This window comes from Diabrotica undecimpunctata, chromosome 7, assembly GCF_040954645.1.
Source record: "Diabrotica undecimpunctata isolate CICGRU chromosome 7, icDiaUnde3, whole genome shotgun sequence".
In the NCBI taxonomy this organism is placed as follows: Eukaryota; Metazoa; Arthropoda; class Insecta; order Coleoptera; family Chrysomelidae; genus Diabrotica; species Diabrotica undecimpunctata.
In genome coordinates, this window is record NC_092809.1 from 62,895,932 (window position 1) to 62,917,343 (window position 21,412).

Below are 21,412 nucleotides of genomic sequence, written 5' to 3' on the forward strand. Positions count from 1 at the left end.
TACCGCTTCGGAAAAGTAGAATGGAGAACCATCTGAGCTCCGTTTTTTTTTTACATTTGAACTTTTTTAAAATGAATCGCGCTTGCAAAATTTGCAATATCTTGCAACAAAACATAATTTTAACTGGGCTCAACAAAAAGTTGTTTAAATAATCGCTTTCCATGATAAACAAATCGTCACTATTTTTATTAGTTACATTACATACCATTATGCAAAAACACAGTTATTAAAATTTATAAAGTTCTGCAAAATCAAGGGTTTTTTGCAACTATTTTGGTGAATTCTTTATATATTTTAATTTAAAAACTCACAAATGAAAGAATTTTTGGAGATCTACAATTTTTATTTTAACTATTTTTCTCTAAACTGGATAAAAAACGTTTTATATGCAAAAGAATGACCTCTCACTTTTTAAAATTGTTTAAACAAAAACAAACCAAAATCACCTGTATGTCTTCACAGATTTATTATTAACTAAACCTAATATATCTTTTAGAACCTTCAAATATCTTTATAAGATTTTTACATGAAATCAATGATTTTTTCCCAGATGGACTTGTGTATAAATTAGTTCTCCGATAAAGATGAAATTATTTCTACTTTTCAATATAATAACTAAAAATAGCTAAAGAAATACATATTATTCAAATATCTAATACTTTGTTTATGTTTATTAACTTGATATCTATTCACTAATTTGTTTTTCCGAAATTTATTACATCGTATTTATAATACCAACGAAAACGTAAAATTCGAATTAATGCATCTCGAATATGACTCATGCACCCTGGCGATAATAAAAAATGATAAATGAAAAAAAAAATAAACATTTTTTAAGTTAATTACGTAACGGAAACGGTGTAAAATAAAAGAATATAAAAAAAGTTTCTATTTACTTACCAGAGTGGAATATCCATGTTTGACAAGCCGAAGGATTTTTTGTCGGAAATCTGAACATTCTTAATCCATGAATATTGTATGGTGATAAACCACATTTGTAATAACAACAAATATTTCCAGTCATCTGTAAAAAACCATTTATTTATTATGGAAGTAACATTACTTTAATTTAAAATCACTTTTTTCAAATATTATCGAATTATTTCTAAATACCTAATTTGTTCATTTCTCATACAAATGTTTTTTGTTTTAAACACATAGAATTAAAATGTTCTACTTACCTCGGACAAAATTTTTGTAATACACTTCCAAATAAAATAAAATATTTAAATTCTTTAAACTTTTTAGATATAGGAAAATTTAGAAGCCACAGCACGTTTATGTAGGTACAATTTTAGTTGACACGATATTTACTATGTAGTTGATAGTAATAACTCTATTTTAAATGAATACCTGTGATTCATGTTCTGTTTTTTGTAAACATTTTTATTTGTAAGCAAACCTGTTGTTACTATGTCAGTGAAATATTGCAACGCTGGTGAATTTAATTCAGTGGATCAAAAATGGACGTTTAGTTTAGTCGTTAACTTTTTCACATAGCACCATCTAGTATAACGTATATCAAACAAACAATAGTATATTAAAATCTATTGAGACAGAAAGAGTGGTGACATCTAGTGACTGTCTCAATTAGAATCAAACAAATTTATACATTGCGTTGGCTAACTAGTCCTATTTAAACAATGGTACTACTCTTGTGCAAATGAAATTTAAAATAGTAGTGAGTACCAGAGTCTTTTTTTACATGAATTTCATAAATATCGTTGGAATGAAAAGTATTTCCTTGGACATCTTCATTGAAAATTGTCGCTGTTTTAGTATTTACCTTTTTCTGGTCAAAAAAATCATTATGACATAATTCGAGTCCTTCGAATGGTTGTGTGTAACGAGCAATTCGGATCAGCATAGCGTTATGAATCGGTAGATAAATAAGTTCTCATTTTAAAGCTTTAGTGATATTTCTTTCTATTAAAGAGTGGCAGCTGTCACCCTTATTTTCAGTATGGCCAAGAACTAAATAGCGATGAGTAGAAGAAATTTTGAGATGAGTTACAACGTACTAATACATTACAATTAGGTACTTGTTTTTTCTTTGGCCACCACAATTGGTTGAGTAAAATCTGAATTTCAAATCGTCAAAATCGGTTTTTATAGATGTTTGTTCCAAATACATCAGCGGGCACGAACCAATTTCTATGGCACCTTTACTGCCTTCTCCTTGAGAGAAATGATATGTTGACAGCTTAGATTTATAATAGAAGGCGGAAAGTCTCCTTTTGGTATCGCTAGAACAGGTTGTAGGTCAAAACAAGCAACTTTTTGTAAGTTAGTTACATTTTCTTTGTCAAGAATTTTTAGTTCCCGGCTTAAGTTTTTCTCCTTATTATGGTTATTATAAGCATCTTCTAGGGCTATTTTTTCTTCACTGCCCAAATTTTTGTATTTTCCACAATACTGACATTGATCTTTTCGAGAGAAAAGAATGTAAGTTAAATTCATAATTAAAAAGTTCGCGATATAAACCAATTTTTACAAATTCATCATTGTCTCTTTGGCAATCAGCTCTATAATCATTGTACAGATCTGTCAATGTTTTACCTCATTCTATATATTTTTTTGAGGTACTACTTCAACAATAGTGGCTCCCCATTGTCGGAATTGAAGAAAGGTGTTTATGAACCCTGTTCATAGTTTCGTTACAAACTGTTTTATGCATGCTATATTTACCTCTTTGATCGTTGCTTATAAAGCCACTTTCCGTCTTCCCAATAACAGTTTGTTATTCTAATGGTGGATATAAAAAATCTTTTGCACACTCTTATTTTTTCTGATCACGGTTTTCGAAATAAAATTCATGATTTTATGGCTTGATGTGTTACCTTTATCTGCATATCGATATGTTGGTTTAATTATAGAGATGGGAGCTCAGAATATAACTTCATTGTTTATTTATATATCCCATTGACCAATATTTTTTAAAGATCCGAGTTCTTTCTTGTAACGTGAATTTTTCATCACATTTCAGTCTACATAGATTGCAAGATGGACCTAAACTGGGAGCCTGTATAATATTACCGTTAACATTGGTGTATTTTTGGCCTGAATTTCTAAGAAACTTTCTGACATTGTTTTTCCATTGGTCTTGGCAAGCTTTCCTTTTCCTACTTTTAGGTTTATTAATCGTCACGTCTTCTATCACCTAAAATGCCCTAAAAATTGTCTAAAGATTTCTACTAAATAGATTATTTGGAATTATACATTAAAATTGATATTATTAATTACGTTACTCCTGCTCGAGATAGGATTAATTCACTTCTTTTCCGATAACCCTTTGGATCTGACATTTTTATAACAATAAATTTATTCCTTTTATTTAATGTGACAAGACTCCAAAATTCTCACTGATACAGTTTGAAAATATCTAAAATTGTCTGGTATAGTGGCACAACTCAAATTTGCCAGTATTGCATAGAAACGTGATATCGAAACGGTTGGGCACAACTAAAAAAGGCCAGTACTTTAAGAAACAATTTATCTCAACCGACAACATGTCATAGCGACACTAGTGATGTGTAGCGGACATTTTTGCTATTGTTATTATGCCAGTTTTGCAGGTCATAAATAAGGCTTTTTCAAACCCTCTAGTGATGTTAACTCAATTTTGTCAATTTTTGAGTTAAGCCACTATTGCATACAGCCGACGATATACGAGGCAGAACACTGGATTTGAAATAAAAGACACCTGAGTAGGATACAACCAACAGAGATGAAAAAATACCTCAGAATAATGATAGGGGCAATAAGGGCAGAAAGACTCAAAAAAGAAGAAATAAGAAACATCATCATCATCATCAGCCGTTTTGACACATGGATGGACAGTAATGGGCAAGTGAAAAGAGTGTAGGGAACTAAATTAATAGGAGAAACAGAAGAGGCAGACCAATAAAAGAATGGAATAGTGAGATTACAAAATAATCTTAGTAAGAAGCAACACAAATGGCGAAGAACAGAAAATAATGGAGGAACTTCATCAAAAGCTAGACGCACCTAACGGTACAAGCGGAACGATTATGTAGGTACGTTTTAATAAATCTTCGCAAATTATGGACAATACAGATGATTTGCACTTAACTTTCCATACAACATACAAGTTAAAATAAATGCGTACTATTTTTTCAACTGCATCAATATAATTGAGGAAAAAACGAAAATGATACAACAAAACCCAATAACAGTCAGAAATATTGGTCATAGTGATATCGTAGACAATTCTAGCTTTGAGGTAGAGAATTCGTGGCTGAAGAATATAAGAGATTGGGCTGGTTTTTACTCAGATTAACTGTTTCGAGCTGCATAATATAGGCATTACTTCGCTGAGGCTGCTAACCTTCAATAGAAGATGGCATCATAAGAAGAGCGTAGCGTAGACAAATTTCGTATTTCGGTTGTCTTGTAACCTGTGAAAATAATATCAACTATGTGGGAAGATCAGGACCCTATTTTAGGTCTGTATAACCAGTGATGATGATTTTTGTGTCAAAAGGTATACCTATCTTCTTTATAAGGATCAGCATTCTGATTTAATGGAAGTCATTTCACTTTAAAAGTAAACCAAACATGGGAACATTTAGAGGTGAAAAATAAAATACGGGATGCGTCAGAGGATACAGAGCATCCGCTTGTATGCAAAATATACATTATTTTGTTTTAAATTTAACCAGTTATCAACCTAAAAAAGATATCTTTGTCGGTGTTTAGAAAAATCCCCAATATCGCTTGTTAAAGTAAAGCTGGTAGATATGATAGCACATTCTTTTATCGTTTTTTAAGTTTTATTTCGTAATTACATCACTAATTATTAAATAAAGCGAAATAATTGGCCCGGTCAATTGATACTAATCTTTTTAGTCGATTTTGTCAACTGTGCTCCGTTATTTTTAAACCCTGACATAATAGTTTCTTCAACCCATAACAAAACGTGGTTTATATTAGTAGCATAGGATATAAATTTTAAATCTGTTCGTTATTAGCACAGATGTTCATATTAATGCAGTCGGTTTACAGGATGTCCCATATTAACTGGTTCTAATACTACGGCAAATTTTATTAGCAAACTTGTCGGTTAGTCAAATATCAATCTAAAGAAATACTGCAAATAAAAAAAGTTATTGTCAGTCGATAACAGCTGTAATTACTTCTTCCTATAACCGAGTCATAAGATAGAGATAATTCAATTTTATTCCTCTTAAAGTCACATCTTTTTGCGAAAGTTCAGTATAAACACAATAATTTCATTTACGTTTTATCGGGGGCTCTACATCATGGCAATTCGCGCTTTGGAGATGTCCTAAATAATTACCTATTTTTAGGTATTATTTAATTATCAACATATTTTTTTATTTTATTTTACAATAAATTTGAGCAGGGGTCGCAAAATCCATATGCCCAAGTGAATACAATGTTGGATAGTGTGCAATTAAATGGTTACGTTACAATAGTTACATATTAAGCACTAACTAACTAATTAAAGTTTATTCATTTAGCAAATTCCCATCTGTAAACATAAGCACGTGTTGATATTCGCCCTCTCATTCGTCAAGAGGCTATTAAATATAATTTATTGCCTTAAGCCAGGCGGATTTTCATGTTACAGATCCAAACTTGCCAGTCTGTTTAAATTCAAATTGTAGCGTGTTGCTTTTTTATTCAAAACGTTTACTTTGTTATGTATCTCTCAGTTAATGAATATTTTATTTTAGCACATTTTCCTTCAATAGAACATTAAATTTTGCTCACAGTGATTAAATTTCAAGAAATTCTTACACTTATAGTTTCAAAAGTAAATATTTTTAAAAATCATATCATATACCTCAGTACGACCCTGTTTGGCTTTCACGTGCGTTTTTTGACAGATGGGAATATGTAAAACGAATGTAGTTTAATAGCAAGTGTTTAGTACAAATTAAATGTTTAACTAATGAGCAAATGGTCATCCAGTTTATTTTTGAAGAAAATATTGACAGATGGAGCATCTATGATCTCAGCCGGAAGGCTATTCCATATCGAGAATACTCTATTACAGAGAAAAAATTGTCTAGTTGTTGTTAAAAAAGTTTCCTTTTTAAACTTAAGTTTGTGGCCACGAAGACGATTGTCATTGTCTAGTATAAACATATCCCCCACATTTCCAAAGTTGTATTTTACTATCCGAAACGTAATAATTAAATCGTCTCGAAGTCGACGTTGTTCAAATGTAGTGAGATTGGCCGTATTCAGTCTTTCTGTATACGTAGGTCTTGAGCGACCTACCTACAAAAGACATCCTAGTGCACTGACGCTGTACATTTTCGAGAATATTACGATCGCGCAATAATACCGGACACCAAACAGTTCCGCAATATTCCAGAACTGGACGAATGTACAGTTTATACAGATGAACTGAGCTCATAAATGACACTTTCGCAAACGTTTTATTTAGTAGATATAATTTACTGCTGGCTTTTTTAGAAATATGCAAAATATGTTCCGACCAACTTAGATTGTATTAATTACAGCACCTAGATCATTATGTGATTTCACTGTTTTTAACTCGCGCCCATTAATAGAGTAAGGAAGACACGGATTATTTTTACCCATGTGAAGAACTACACATTTGTCCACATTAAGAGGCAGCATCCAAGTAAAGTACCATTCCGATATGCAATCAAGGTCATCTTGTAGTAACTGAAAATTTACGGAGGGATCGGAAAATAGCCTCGTGTCATCTGCATAGAAAGCTTTGCTGCATTTAATGTGAAATTGTAGATCACTTGAGTATGCTATGAATAAAAGTGGGCCCAAAACTGATCCTTGCGGTACCCCACTTAAAACCGTTCTCTCAACTGAGAAAGAGTCCTCAACTCATAACACAAAACTTTCTATCTGTTAAATACGCGTCGATCCATCTCAGTAATTGACCACGGATACCAAGGTGTTCCAATTTATGTAATAGTCTTCGCTTTGGAACTCGATCAAAAGCTTTAGCAAAATCAAGGTAAATAATGTCTACCGGGGCTTTTCCGTCTAATGTTCTTGACCATTCATTGACCCACCAGAGAAGATTTGTCATTGTAGAACGTTCTTTGACAAAACCATGCTGCTGTTCTGGTATAACCAGTTCATTTTGCAGAAAATCAGAAATTGTCTCGGCAATAATAGATTCCATTATCTTAGGTATTATAGGTGTTAAGCTGATAGGACGATAGTTATTAGGATTCAATTTATTCCCTTTTTTAAAAATCGGTGTTATAGATGCGGTTTTCCATATAGGAGGCAAAATATGTGTGGTGAACGATAAGGACATAATCACATATAGTGGGTAAGCTAAAGCATCAGAACATTTCTTTAAAAATAAAGAAGATATGAAGTCGAGACCAGGAGACGAATTATTTTTTAGGCTTTGAAGATGATGTTTAACTTTTTCAGGAGTAATGATTATATTTTCAAGGGAAGAAGAAACTCGTGACGAAGTAATATTAGGCAATTGATGATTAGTGGGTTCGACAGAGAAATTTCTGGCGAGGACTTCGGCATTCTCATAGTTACTTTGGGATATATCCCCATTATCATTTTCCAGTAAAGGTATAGAGAAACTTTTGTTGTCAACGAAGATCTAATATACTTGTACAATTTTTTACAGTTATTACTAATGGCTATAATCTCTTCGTAGGCAACACGAGCTTCATGTAGAGATTTCTTTAAATCTGTGGCAACGTCTCGATGAATTAGTAAATCCTCTATGCGATTTGTACGTCTATATTTGTTCCACAATTTTCTTTTATACTTGATCAAATATATTAATTCCCCAATAATCCAAGGTTTTATGTTATTTTTGTATATGGTTTTTTGAAGGTATTTTGGTTTTTGCAGAAATTAACAACGTGTAAGAACTTATCCCAGAACACAACTGGATTCCTTATGTCGCCGAAAACATCATTCCAATCAATATCAGCCAGTTGGCGATTTGCATTTTCAAAATCAATTATTTCATATTCCGTTTTATTAACAGTAGGATTATAAGTACAGTACTGTAAGTTAAACTGAATATGAAACGTTATGACTGCATGATCTGAGTTACCTACTGGAGAGCTTATTAGGGGATGTGTTAATAACTGTGGATCATTAGAGAATACCAAGTCCAAAATATATGGTAAATTATTGATTCTGAAACGAGTCGGCTCCGTTATGAATTGATGTAAATTACAATTTAATGCAAAATCTGTAAATACATTTTTGGAAGTTGTTAAGCCACTAGGTGGATCAGTTATAGGCCACGAAATGTCTCTAAAATTAAAGTCTCCAATAACAATCAGATTCTCTAGCCTAGACAGTTCATCAAGTGATGCGATAAGGGCCTCATCATCTGGTAATCTAGAATCACCAGGCCGATAAACACATACTAGGTGAAAAACAAAAGAGTTTTTATGACATATTTTTAAGCCAAGAAGTTCCATATTAGGGACAGTAATATCAAGAGATGTAAAAGAGAAATTATTAGTAATTTCTGAAGACAAGTAGATACAAGTTCCTCCTCCACGTCGATTACGACGATCACACCTATAAAGGAAATAATTATCAATGTTATAAAGAGAGTCAACATCATTTGGTGTTAACCATGTTTCAGTGATAAGAATTATTTGAGGATTTAGGTTTTGAATGTTGCATAAAAATTCATTAAATTTGGAATTTAAAGTAGCTAGATTAGTATAGAAACAGAGCCAAATATAAAAACCTGAAATATCAGAATTAGTGACGAAAGTTTACAATTTTCGGGACACCTTGTATATATTTTATGGTTAAATTTTCCTCTCCATTCGGTTTTCTCTGTTTCAGTTCCACTCGAAGTTCGTTTAGGCATTCTATTTGATTCGGAGTCTTATCGTCGATAATGGAAACGTTTTTTAAAGAGACGTTTTGTAAAAGTTTCTTTTTGTTTTCAAAATATGTTTGGTTTCATGTTTATTTTGCATAATGACCTTTATCATCCTAGGGAAGCGATTGTTTGGTTTTCCAGTAATAAAAAAGTGACAGGAGTGGAGTTACACATTACAGTATCTAAAATATCTGACTTTTCTTTGTTTCAATGTCTCCTGTAATTTCTGGTACACCCCTAACAAAAATATTCTTAGCCCGGTTAATGCGATCAACCGCTTCATTTGCTATGGTATCTGTAAATTTTGGAGATGAAGAATGATCCTCAATAGATGACTTGTTTTCGATCTGTAAAAGTCTTTCACTGATATCATTAGCTAGATTTTTGATCTATTAGATCAATTTTTGATTGACGATCCTCTTTTAAATCTCTTAAGAGCGTCTTTAAATTAGCAAAACTTTCGATATTAGAGCAGCAGTTCTTGCAAAGAATTTTAATTCCACGTAGCTTATGCCTTGTAACGCGATCTTCGACACGTAGATCAGTGCAAACTAGATGTGAGTTTTGTTTACAGGCTTCACATTGAAGTTGTTTTGATGAATCTCGATCATCGATTGACTTTGAACAGTTAGCGCGGGTCGACATGGTGGGAGCAGCAGATCCTCCTCACATTAGATCGCTCAAAGAAACCAAGAAATAACATAAGTGCTAAAAGAGAAACAAATAGACATATGCGCTCTACAGGAAACAAAAAAGAAAGGAAAAGGACAATAAAAATTAGGTGAATATATACTAATCTACTGTGGAGTAGCAAAATAAGGTACAGCCTTACTAATACACCAAAAATACCAAAATCAGATCAAAGATTGTCATTACGTATCATAAAAGGATGGTAACAACAAGTAACAGCCTAGAAAATAACAAGTCTCAAACAATAAGGAAACGAATTTTATAACGACTTACAAGTAGTGGACCAAGTCAAAGGAGAGATGAGAATACTGGGGGATTTTAATGCTCGAATAGGCAACTAAGTAACACTCGGAATTAAGCAAAAACATAACGAGAATGTTAAAAACGAAAATGGAGAACTGATGATAAACTTCTGCACGAATAACGAAGTTAGAATAAAAAAATTTAGAAAGTTAGAAATTTGGATTTAGTTTATACTTACGCTTTAGTTTAAAATTGAACTTGATTGCCGTTGGTTGCTTTTTATTTTTTAAGAGGTGAAAATGACCCTAATTAGAAAAAATCATATAATTGTAAATTCAAGCAATTTGGAATAATTTAATTATATAGTGACATTAAATTTAGCTTTCTTTACTGTTTTAATTTTTTACCACATAATTTCTACCTTTACAAAAACCATCCCTAGCGAAGAAATTCAACAGTTGCAGTATTTTTTTTTCATTAAAACTATAAATATAATAATTTTTTGAATACTATATGATTGCTTATAATCAAGTTTGGTTACTTAAAAATGGTATAAATGTAACCTCATGGTAGCTCTCATTTGGGATTTGTATATTTGTCTCTTGCCTTTATTTTTTTGCCTTGTTCGTTTTCACATTATCAATCCGGTTCCGAGGCCTTACATTGTTTCTTTAAGCAGTATACGTTTTTACAATTGATAGGTCGTGACATTAGATGTCTAAAAAGATTTTCCCCACCTCTGCCTGCCAGAATTCAATGCATACTTTCTTAGGCTCTTACTGGAGTCTGGCAATATGGTTTAAAAAAAAAGTTGCTAACCTTGCCAATCCGGGCTTGAGATTGGCTGTGGTAACAGCAGGGCTACCCGACCTAAGCCGCAATAACCCCAGGCAGTGTTTGTATGATTCTTATACTGATTTTTCCGTTTTTCCTATCTCATCTGCTACCATTATTTGGTCTCAAAATAAAGAGAACAGTTTGAATTTGTCTACCATCACTACTTCTGGACCATTGATTGCAAATAATCAAAAATATATATATTTTTTAAATAAAGTAAGTTCTTCGCTTGATGTTTTCAAATTACTTTTAGCAATACGCTGGATAAACATATAGAGATACAAGCCAATCTTTGGATACTATGTACAAGTACATCCTTGTACTTGACTAGAGAGTTGTCGGAATGAGAAGAATTTCATGGCTGCGTAATTTAATATAAGCTCAGAATAGCCATGGTGAACATCACATTACCAGAACATTACTTTACTCCTCTGACACACTTTAAGTCGTCTTTGTATAATTATATTGTACTAATGCTATAACATTTGTATTCCTGCACTTGTCGAATTCCAAAACAACTAATAGTACATTTCATTAAATATTAAAAAGATTTATGTGTCTGCAACGTTAAGTGTTAATTAAAACTTGTACCTAAATAAAAAATTAAAAAGCCTCCGGATCTGGCAACATCCCAACCCAATTAATTAAATGCACAAGAAAAAAATGATATCACTACATCAAAAATTGATTTCGAAACCGTATATACGGAGCCAATATCCTCAAATAATTAAGTAGAACATGTTTATGCTATAAAGAAAACGAGTATACAAATGCGTTAACACGACTATAGTTGCATATTTGCAATGACCACAGTAAATAAAATTTAAAAAAATATGATGGAACTATAGTCTAGCAAACAAAAAATGAAATTAGTTATCCAAAGTCACGCGTCTGTAACTGGTCAAAAGTAACTGGAATCACGTATCAATAATGCATTCTCGGAAATTATGAATTTCATCATTAGCGGCGCCTAAGAAAATATGTTTCCTTGCTGATCACTTTACATTGTAACAATAGAATATTATATTTTTGTTTATAATATTAAAATAATATATTAGTTCTAGTTTATAAAATAAGTTACGGTTAGTTAGTTTATAAAATAGACGGCTCATCGGCTCACGGATGAGCGGGAGTTGAATATATAGCTAAAGATGTAAAGTACTCAAATTAGTATATTTTTTTTTATTTCAAAAGGACATTCAATTATTTAGTATCAATATAAAGAGTTCTAGCAACCGCAGATGCTTTTTTGGTCTATATGTATATAATGACTTCTAAAAACATGACAAAACCTATTTATTTGGAAGAAGTTATACATCGATTCAAACAAGTACAAATCTTCCCGCATTTTACCCTCGAATCCTTTGAAACCATTCGTTTTTCATCGGCCTCTACGTGTTACGCCGAATGTACGAGATTTGGTACGCGCTAGATAATAGTCGTCACCATGTCGCGCAGCTGACATTCAAAATCGCGGGTCGATTCAAGCGTTGTTTCTGAATAAACACTTCATTGTACAAAAAAAGTGCTAATGAAAAATTTTGTTCAAAATTATCTCGGCTACATTTTTTATTTGAAATATTTTTTTTCTACGACGTACAGATTCCATTTTCCTCCCCTATGAGGGGCGTTGGTTTTAGGTTTCAACTTTTTTTCTTTTAAAAGAAGTTTCTTGACAAGTGTTTTCTTACGCCGTTTTGTTAATTTAATTTCAGCTAATAGGTAGTTACCGACTTATTCTATTTGTTTATAAGCCAAAAAATTGTTTATAAATTTTTAAAACATTCCTGAGGATGCCCAAATAATCCGATTTTAATGCCATAAAATTCGTTAGATGGGTAAAGTGCTTTTTTATTAGTAAAAGAAATTGGAAAACTTCTAAATGGTCTAGTTTTTGTTATGTAAGATTTTAAAAAATTTCAATTTAGAAAAAAAAGTTAGATTGCATAATTATTATGCGAAATCTAAATAATAGATTTTAATGACATTTGGTGGACTGTTTTATTATATTATAAAGATTTTCTAGACGAATTATAAAGGCTCTAAGTGCAATCTCCCATTTTTTTGTATTTATTGTTATTTTTCAGAAAAGGTAATAAGTTAAAACATTTTTAACCAGCCGTATCTTATAGAAAATTTATTCACACGAGAAGCATTATTTGGATTTAACACATTGATTCAAATACAATACAATAAGGCATTTGATAAAGTTCGTCATAATTACCTAATAAAATTGCTTAGAAATAAAAATCTAGATATTAGAATAATAACTCATCTGCATTTTAATCAGACTGTCAACGTTAGAGTGGGAAGATAGTTCTCTGAAGAAACAGCAATACTATCAGTAATTAAGACGTTATTTCTACTACTGATAGCTGTACTAGAGATAAATATTCAAAAGTTCTTTAATGCAAGGATTTCTTAGTGTCAGGACAATAGAGTGCCCTCCCACCAGTTAATTCCCCCACCGGAAGCTGTTTACAGACAAGTCATACTTGCCAAACAAAAGCAAGTCAGAGCCCTCTCTGTGGTGCTCACTGTTAGAGCCACTCGGTGGACACAGTTTCGTTAGTTATCTAACGGGGAGCACCATGTCATGGTAAGTTTGACATTGTAGTAAAAGAGGCTATTATATTCGCTTTTTACTCCAAGGGTATGGAGAGCCATGTAATTTTTCATCATGATGTATGACTAAATTAATATATTGTGTAACCCCAAAGTGAAGTTAGGAACTTACAATGGAGAGCTCTCTTAAATTCGGTTATGGTAGTGGCAGTGTCTCCTTTCACAAATTTAGTACATTGGGTTATTATTTCCATATAGGCTATTTTTTCGTACTCTACATTTATTATAGTAACGGGCTTATTATTTTTATAATGGCGTATTTCAATATTACTTTTCTTTTATTAAATTCTTTTTATTTTATTGCAGGAATTTGCTACGCTTACCAAAGAACTAAATGCAGCGAGAGAACAACTCTTAGAACGAGAGGAAGAAATCTCAGAATTGAAGGCTGAACGAAATAATACAAGGGTAAGTATCAGAGTAGATTGTGCCATCTAGATCTCCTTATTTTTCTTATAAAATATAGTATGTGCCCTGTTATCAGTTTTATCGGTGATGTTTCACAGGACAATGGTCAGTAATAAAACTAGAATTTTTGCGTTTATTTTCTTTTGTTTTGTTTTGTCTGTCAATCATTAAATTTCCACTTAATTTGTTCGGAATGTGGATGTACTTGTACTTTCATTTTTCAAGCCTTTCAAGTTGCAGAGTAGGTCTAACACGGCATGTTTTCGTTAGACTAAGGGCCGGTTCTACGATTCAAGTATATACCTAGCATAAGCTATACACAGTATAATAACAAAAAATTGTGTTCTACAAGTTCAGAATAAGTTTGTTCTCAGTATAAACTAACAGATAACTTATTCATGTCAGCTCGGGCGAATATACTAGAGACAAAGTTATTCTCGCCTTCTATTGGTCAGCAGTGTATGTCATATTCCTTAACAGATTGATGAGCGAATAAGGTTATAGATGATATTATTTGTTGCTTTTTAATTTGAATTAATATTTTCGAAATGAATCCAGCAGATTTAAATATTTTTGAGTCCGATGAGGACAAAAGGGAAGCAATAGTATATCTACAGCTCAAATTGTTCAAAATTTCTGTAAGTTTCATGGAAAAAAATGAGAGTTGAAAGGTTTGAATTAAAAAAAAAATTTAGGCCAAATTACTTTGTGGAATTTGATGAACTAGAATTTTTCAAACGCTGCCGGTTACAGATGGAAACATTTTCCATAATGCTAAATTTTATTGAAAATAAAATTAAACCCTTAACAGATTTCAATCAAGCTATAAGGCCAGAAACTTGCTTCTTACCTTGCATTTTTATGCTACAGGTAACTTTTTACTCACATGTGGAGACTTTGCTGGAGTAACAAAACCTATGCATGTGTTATTGTCACAAGACAAATATACATAAAATTTCCAGAGACAGACATGGAACGTTAGGCAGTGAAAGGTTTTTATGCCTGTTCAGCAGTCAACAGTGCAAGAGCCGTCCCTGCACGGACCACAGGGCGCATGGATCGAACTTTAGCGACAACGACGGCGCGTAGCTGTCAAGGAGAAATAAGACATTCTTTTTTTGGTTTTGTTAATTTTAAGTTCTTATAAAATAATTATAATAAAGGTGTTAAAAGTCAGAATAAATATTTTTTATACAAGGAATACAGTCCACAATACTTCTGAAGGCTCAGAAATAAAAACATTATGCATGGTCATTCGAACGGATTTTATCAACAAGCAACAAGAGTGTATTTTTTATCGGCAAGTGAAAAAGTTTATATGGCATGGTATGTGGTGAGTACACATTTTTCATTCCTATAATACCTATCCTGGAATAAAAGAGATATTAATTTGTGTCACAAGGTTATTATAATTTCGGTTTGTTAGGATTTATTAATAGCAAGCTTTAAACTTTATTAATATTATACATAGTCGATGCAATGGATCAGTTAACAATTTTAAAAAGAAAGCGTGGTATCTTTAAGGCACAAATTACAAAATTTGATTCATTTATAAGCAGTTTTACTCACGATAAAATAGTAGAATTACAAGTTAGGGTTGACAAATGCAAAGAATGGTGGAATGATTTTGATCAAATACAAAGTGAAATTGACTTATTAGACACATCAGAGGAACAATTACAAGAAAGGTTAGATTTTCAGGATGCATATTTTAAACTAATAGCCTCTGCAGAAATTATATTAAAGAATGAAGTTAATTTAAACGAGACTATAGCAAACTCAGGTCACAATACTAGTTTAGATCGAAATAGCTTAAAAAATGTACGGTTACCACCACTGGAAGTTCCAACTTTTAATGGTTGTTATCAACATTGGTTAGAATTTAGAGATAGTTTTACTAGTATGGTCATAGAAAATTCTGATTTAAATGATGTTGACAAGCTTCACTATTTAAAAAGGGCTTTGATAGGGGATGCCCAGGATGAACTGGAGCAGCTAAAAACTACTAGCAAAAATTTTACTATTGCATGGCAACTTTTATCTGAAACATATGAAAAGAAAAAACTTATTGCACGTGGTCATATTGAAGCTATATATGAATATCCAAAAATAACTCAGGTAAATAGTTTAGAATTAAAGAAATTGTCAGGTTGTATAAAAAGAAATTTAAAGTCACTAGGTATGTTAGGTTATCCAGTTGAACATTGGGATGTTCTTTTACTTTGTACCATAGAGAAAAAGCTTGATTATTACACAAATAAGGAATGGCAAGAAAAGGGTCCAGTTAACGAATTTTCTACGATACAGGAATTCTTAGCATTTATAGATCATAAAGTACAACACTTACAAAATTCAGAAAGGGATAAACAAGATATAGAGCAAATATCAAAGGAAACAAAAAAAAGGGTGCAAAAAATGACATTATCAAAGTCATTCATTGCAACATCCAAACAATGTGCACTTTGTAATTTACCGCACTATTTTTATTCATGTAAAAAATTTCATAATTTATCAGTGTCAGCTAGAAGACAAGAGGTAACAAAATCAAAAGCATGTTGGAACTGTCTAAAGGATGGACACTTAGTACAACATTGTACATGGGGAGGTTGTAAACTTTGTGGAAAACGACACAATACTCTTTTACATATGGATGGTAAATTTATAAACAATTCTCATTTACAAACAAATGCAACTCAACTCAACGGATCAAAGGTTGAATCACAAATTTGTGGTATATCTACCCAGAAAGAAACACACACACAGGGAAATGGCATATCTAATCAGGGAAAGGAAGTACATATTCAGGGACAAGGTGCATTCCATAATAATTCAATGGAAGGTACATCTCAATTAAACTTTTTGGGTCAGACAGGTTTTTTGGAATCACATTCGGGTGATATAGGTCAGACATGTTTTTTAGAATCACATTCGGGTGATATAGGTCAGGATTCAATTAATTTTTTAAATCATTCTAAGCAAGGTATATCATACAGATTAAAAACTGATATTTTACTTTCAACGGCCTTAGTATATATGCAAGACAAATATGGAATTTTGCATGAATGTAGAGTTTTATTGGACTCAGGTTCACAGTCAAATTTTATATCACGTTCATTTTTTGAAAAATTACAATTACGGGCAGATAAGGTACACATTCCGGTTAAAGGTTTAGGTCAAGGTATAACAAACATTTCTCAGGCATTAAATGGGACACTTTTATCAAAGTTTAGCAATTATCAAACAAATGCATTTTTATTGGTAATTGATAAAATTTCTGACAATTTACCAACTTCGGATTTAAACTTGGATTTTATAAATATTCCTAAAAACATTGTACTTGCAGATGAAACATTTGGGGTTTCAAAACAAATTGATGTATTACTGGGAGCATCAGTTTTTTGGCAATTATTATGTGTGGGTCAGATAAAACTTGGCAAAGATCAACCAATTCTCCAAAAAACTAAGTTGGGATGGGTTATTTCAGGGCCAGTTAGTCAATCAATTAAGGTTAGCAACAATTCAGTGGTATGTAATTTTTCGTCTAATGTTTTGGAAAACCAAATTGAAAAATTTTGGTTAATAGAAGAATTTGGTGCAAAAAAGGTTATGTCCAAGGAGGACATTTATTGTCAAGAGTTGTTTGAAGCTAGCACGATTAAAAATGAAAACGGTCATTTTGTTGTTAAATTACCAACAAGGTCAAACATTTCTGACTTAGGAGATTCTTATAGTAATGCACTAAAAAGATTTGAATTATTGGAAAATAAATTAAATAAAAATTTGGAAATGAAAATTAAATACCATGAGTTTATGCAGGAATATATCCAGTTGGGTCACATGTCAAAGGTTGAAGATAAAACTGACTTCAATTCAGAAACACCCAACTACTATCTTCCACATCATGGAGTTTTAAAAGAAACGTCTTTAACTACAAAATTACGGGTAGTGTTTGATGGGTCAGCTAGAACTGACAGTGGTTTGTCATTAAATGATGTTCTAATGGTCGGACCAAAATTACAAGATGATTTAATGTGCATTCTTCTTCGTTTTCGAAAACATAATGTAGTTATAGCTTCAGACATCGAAAAGATGTATCGACAGGTTTTTGTTTGCAAAACTCAGCAAAAACTACAACAAATATTATGGAGGTTTTCGGATGAGCAACCAATTGAGACATACAAGCTGAAAACACTAACATATGGGACCGCTCCAGCAGCATTTTTGGCTATAAGAAGCTTACAACAATTAGCTCATGAGAATCAATTGAACCTGCCTCTAGCTTCCCAGGTGATTTTAAAGGATTTTTATGTTGATGATTTGCTTACAGGAGGGAGTTCAATTGAAGAAGTAAAATCATTAAAGGATGAATTAAATAATATTTTGTGCACAGCAGGATTTTCACTTAGAAAATGGGTATCAAACAAACCTGAAATTTTTGATGAGGATATTCAAATAAAGGGAGACATTGAACATTATCTTGCAGATGATGTTACAACAAAAACATTAGGGCTTTATTGGAACTCAAAGATAGATTCGCTTCAATATAAAATCAATTTTTCTAATTACACAAAGGTTAGCAAAAGAACAGTTCTGTCTTTAGTTTCACAGATATTTGATCCTCTTGGACTAGTAGGGCCAGTTATAATTAAAGCTAAATTAATAATGCAATCACTATGGCAATTAAAATTAAATTGGGATGAGTCTTTACCTTTAGATTTACACACAGCTTGGAACCAGTTTAGGGAATCAATTGCAGATTTGGAGAAAACTCACATTAGCAGGCAAGTTTTGTGTTCTAATCCAATTAATAGACAATTACATTGTTTCAGTGACGCTTCAGAGTCTGCTTATGGCGCAGCACTCTACATTCGGTCACTGGATCAAGGTGGTTCTTGCTTAGTTCATTTATTATGTGCGAAATCAAGGGTAGCACCCTTAAAAACAATATCTTTGCCTAGATTGGAATTGTGTGGTGCTTTATTGGCTGCCAAATTGGTATTGGCGGTTATCGCAACAATAGGTGTTAGCTTTGATGAGGTACATTTTTGGTCTGATTCAATGATAACTCTTCATTGGATTTTGGGTGAACCGTCACAATGGAAAACCTTCGTTGGAAATAGGGTGTCGGAAATACAAAGGCTTTCTAATGGATATAGCTGGCATCATGTCGACTCGCATGATAACCCAGCCGACATAATTACGCGCGGATATGAACCAAAGTTATTAAACACTTCAAAATTGTGGTGGAATGGGCCACCATGGTTAGCTTCTCATAAATTGTCTTGGCCTACTAAGGCTTTGTCAAATTCACACATTTCTATCATACCTGACCAGAAGGTAATTCAAACATTTATATCAACTGTGCAATTTGCTGAAATTTGGAACCGATTTTCCAGCTTAGCTAAATTGCAGCGTGTTTTTGCATATATACTTCGGTTTGTCACCAATTGTAAATCATCTAATAATAAGACAACGGGTCCTTTTACTGTAGATGAAAAAGAAAGAAGTTTTTTCTGTTTGGTATATATGGCACAAAATGAAGTATTTCATCAGGAAATACAAACAATAAAAAAATCAAAACCAATACATAAATCGAGTAAAATCTTATCATTAAATCCTTTTCTTGATGATACAGGACTATTACGAGTTGGTGGACGTCTTCAAAAGTCAGAATTGTCTTTTGACCAGAAGCATCCAATCATACTCCCGAACGGTCATGTATTAACTAAACTTATAGTGATATCGTATCATCATAAATACTTGCATGCAGGTCCACAAGCATTGCTATCAATAATTCGTTTAAAATTTTGGTTATTATCTGGACGTAGCACGGTTAGGCACATTCTGCATAAATGTGTTACTTGCTTTCGTGTCAAACCTACATTGCTTGTACCTCTTATGGGAGATTTACCTAAATCTAGACTTCTGCCTACAAGGCCATTTTATAATTGTGGTGTAGATTATGGGGGTCCCTTTGAATTGAAAACAAGCTATTTACGGAATTGTAAAGTAGTTAAATGCTATATATGTATTTTTACATGTTTTACAACAAGGGCGACACATATTGAACTTGTATATGATTTAAGTACTAATTCATTCTTAAATTCATTTAAACGTTTCATTGCTAGAAGAGGTCTATGTAAAAATATGTATTCTGATAATGGAACTAACTTCGTTGGGGCAAATAATCATTTGCAGGAGTTATATTCATTTATGAATGATGCAACGGTAAAATCAAATTTTTTAGATTATTTTTCGGAACATAAGATTCATTGGCATTTTATTCCAGCTCACTCACCACATTTTGGTGGCATCTGGGAATCAACTGTAAAATCGGTAAAGTTTCATATACGAAGGGTAATGTGTAATAATAAATTTACATATGACGAAATGTATACTTTGTTGACGCAAATTGAGTCTCTCCTAAATTCCCGTCCTTTATTACCTCTATCGGAAAGTCCAGAAGACCTTGGTGTACTCACCCCTGGACATTTTCTAATTGGAGCACCACTTGTAGCACTGCCACAAGAACAGCTAACTGAAATAAATCCGAATAAGTTGAAACGGTATCATCACCTGACTCAGATAATTCAGAGTTTTTGGGTACGCTGGTCACGTGAGTACCTCTCTTCACTTCAGCAGCGAACCAAATGGAGAACAGCAGCTGACAACGTGAAAATTGGATCATTGGTTATTATTCAAGAGGATGGTCTTCCTCCTACTAAATGGGAATTGGGTAGAATATTGCAACTACATGCTGGGACAGATAATGTTGTGCGGGTTGTGACTGTGCGTACTTCTAAAGGTGAATTCAAAAGGCCTTGTGTAAAGTTAGCCGTCCTGCCAATGGATGAACAATAATGGTTATGGTTTACAAGAAGCGTTGTTTGAAAGGCATCACTTAAGCCTTTCAAGGGGGGCGGCATGTTCAGCAGTCAACAGTGCAAGAGCCGTCCCTGCACGGACCACAGGGCGCATGGATCGAACTTTAGCGACAACGACGGCGCGTAGCTGTCAAGGAGAAATAAGACATTCTTTTTTTGGTTTTGTTAATTTTAAGTTCTTATAAAATAATTATAATAAAGGTGTTAAAAGTCAGAATAAATATTTTTTATACAAGGAATACAGTCCACAATACTTCTGAAGGCTCAGAAATAAAAACAATAATGCCATTGCCAGATTCCCCCATGTTATTGGTACTATTGAGTGCATTCATGTTCGTATAATGTCTCTAGGTGGAAATGGAACAGAAAGATACAGAAATCGGATGGGATATTTCTCATGGAATGTACAAACAATTTGTGATGTACGTTTAATGATAATGGATGTTGTTGCACGGTGGCCCGGTTCGTTCCATGATCAAGTAATTTATAAAGACAGTAGAATCAGAGGAAGGTTGATAATGGAGGATTTGGTACGAGTGTTATTTTACGGGATAGCGGGTATGGTAATATTAATGTTTTAATCACTCTCTTAGAGCAGCCCATTACTCCTGCTGAAACACTTTTCAATGGAGCACATATACGAACAAGAATTTGCGTGGAAAGATCATATGGGGTGTGGAAACGTAGGTTTCATATCCTCTCGATGGGTATGCGGGTGTCATTGCAACATTCACAGGCAATAATAGTCGCAACTGCTTCTTCACAATATTGCCATAAAAGAACATGAAGAAGAGCCACAAATGAATTTCATTTTGAAGCTGATTAAGTACATTTATCAGTTGATAGAAACCAA

The 21,412-nt window shown here is 32.8% G+C and overlaps 1 protein-coding gene across 4 annotated transcripts in view; it reads left to right on the forward strand.

Annotated features, from left to right (window-relative positions):
* The window catches only part of Liprin-alpha (PTPRF interacting protein alpha), a 134,270-nt gene that overhangs the window by 44,609 nt on the left and 68,249 nt on the right, over positions 1-21,412 (forward strand). For all 4 annotated transcript variants that reach the window (XM_072537468.1, XM_072537469.1, XM_072537471.1 and 1 more), the window contains exon 2: positions 13,574-13,675. In XM_072537468.1, the coding sequence (XP_072393569.1) occupies positions 13,574-13,675 (102 nt within the window). The remainder of the gene's footprint in view (positions 1-13,573; positions 13,676-21,412) is intronic.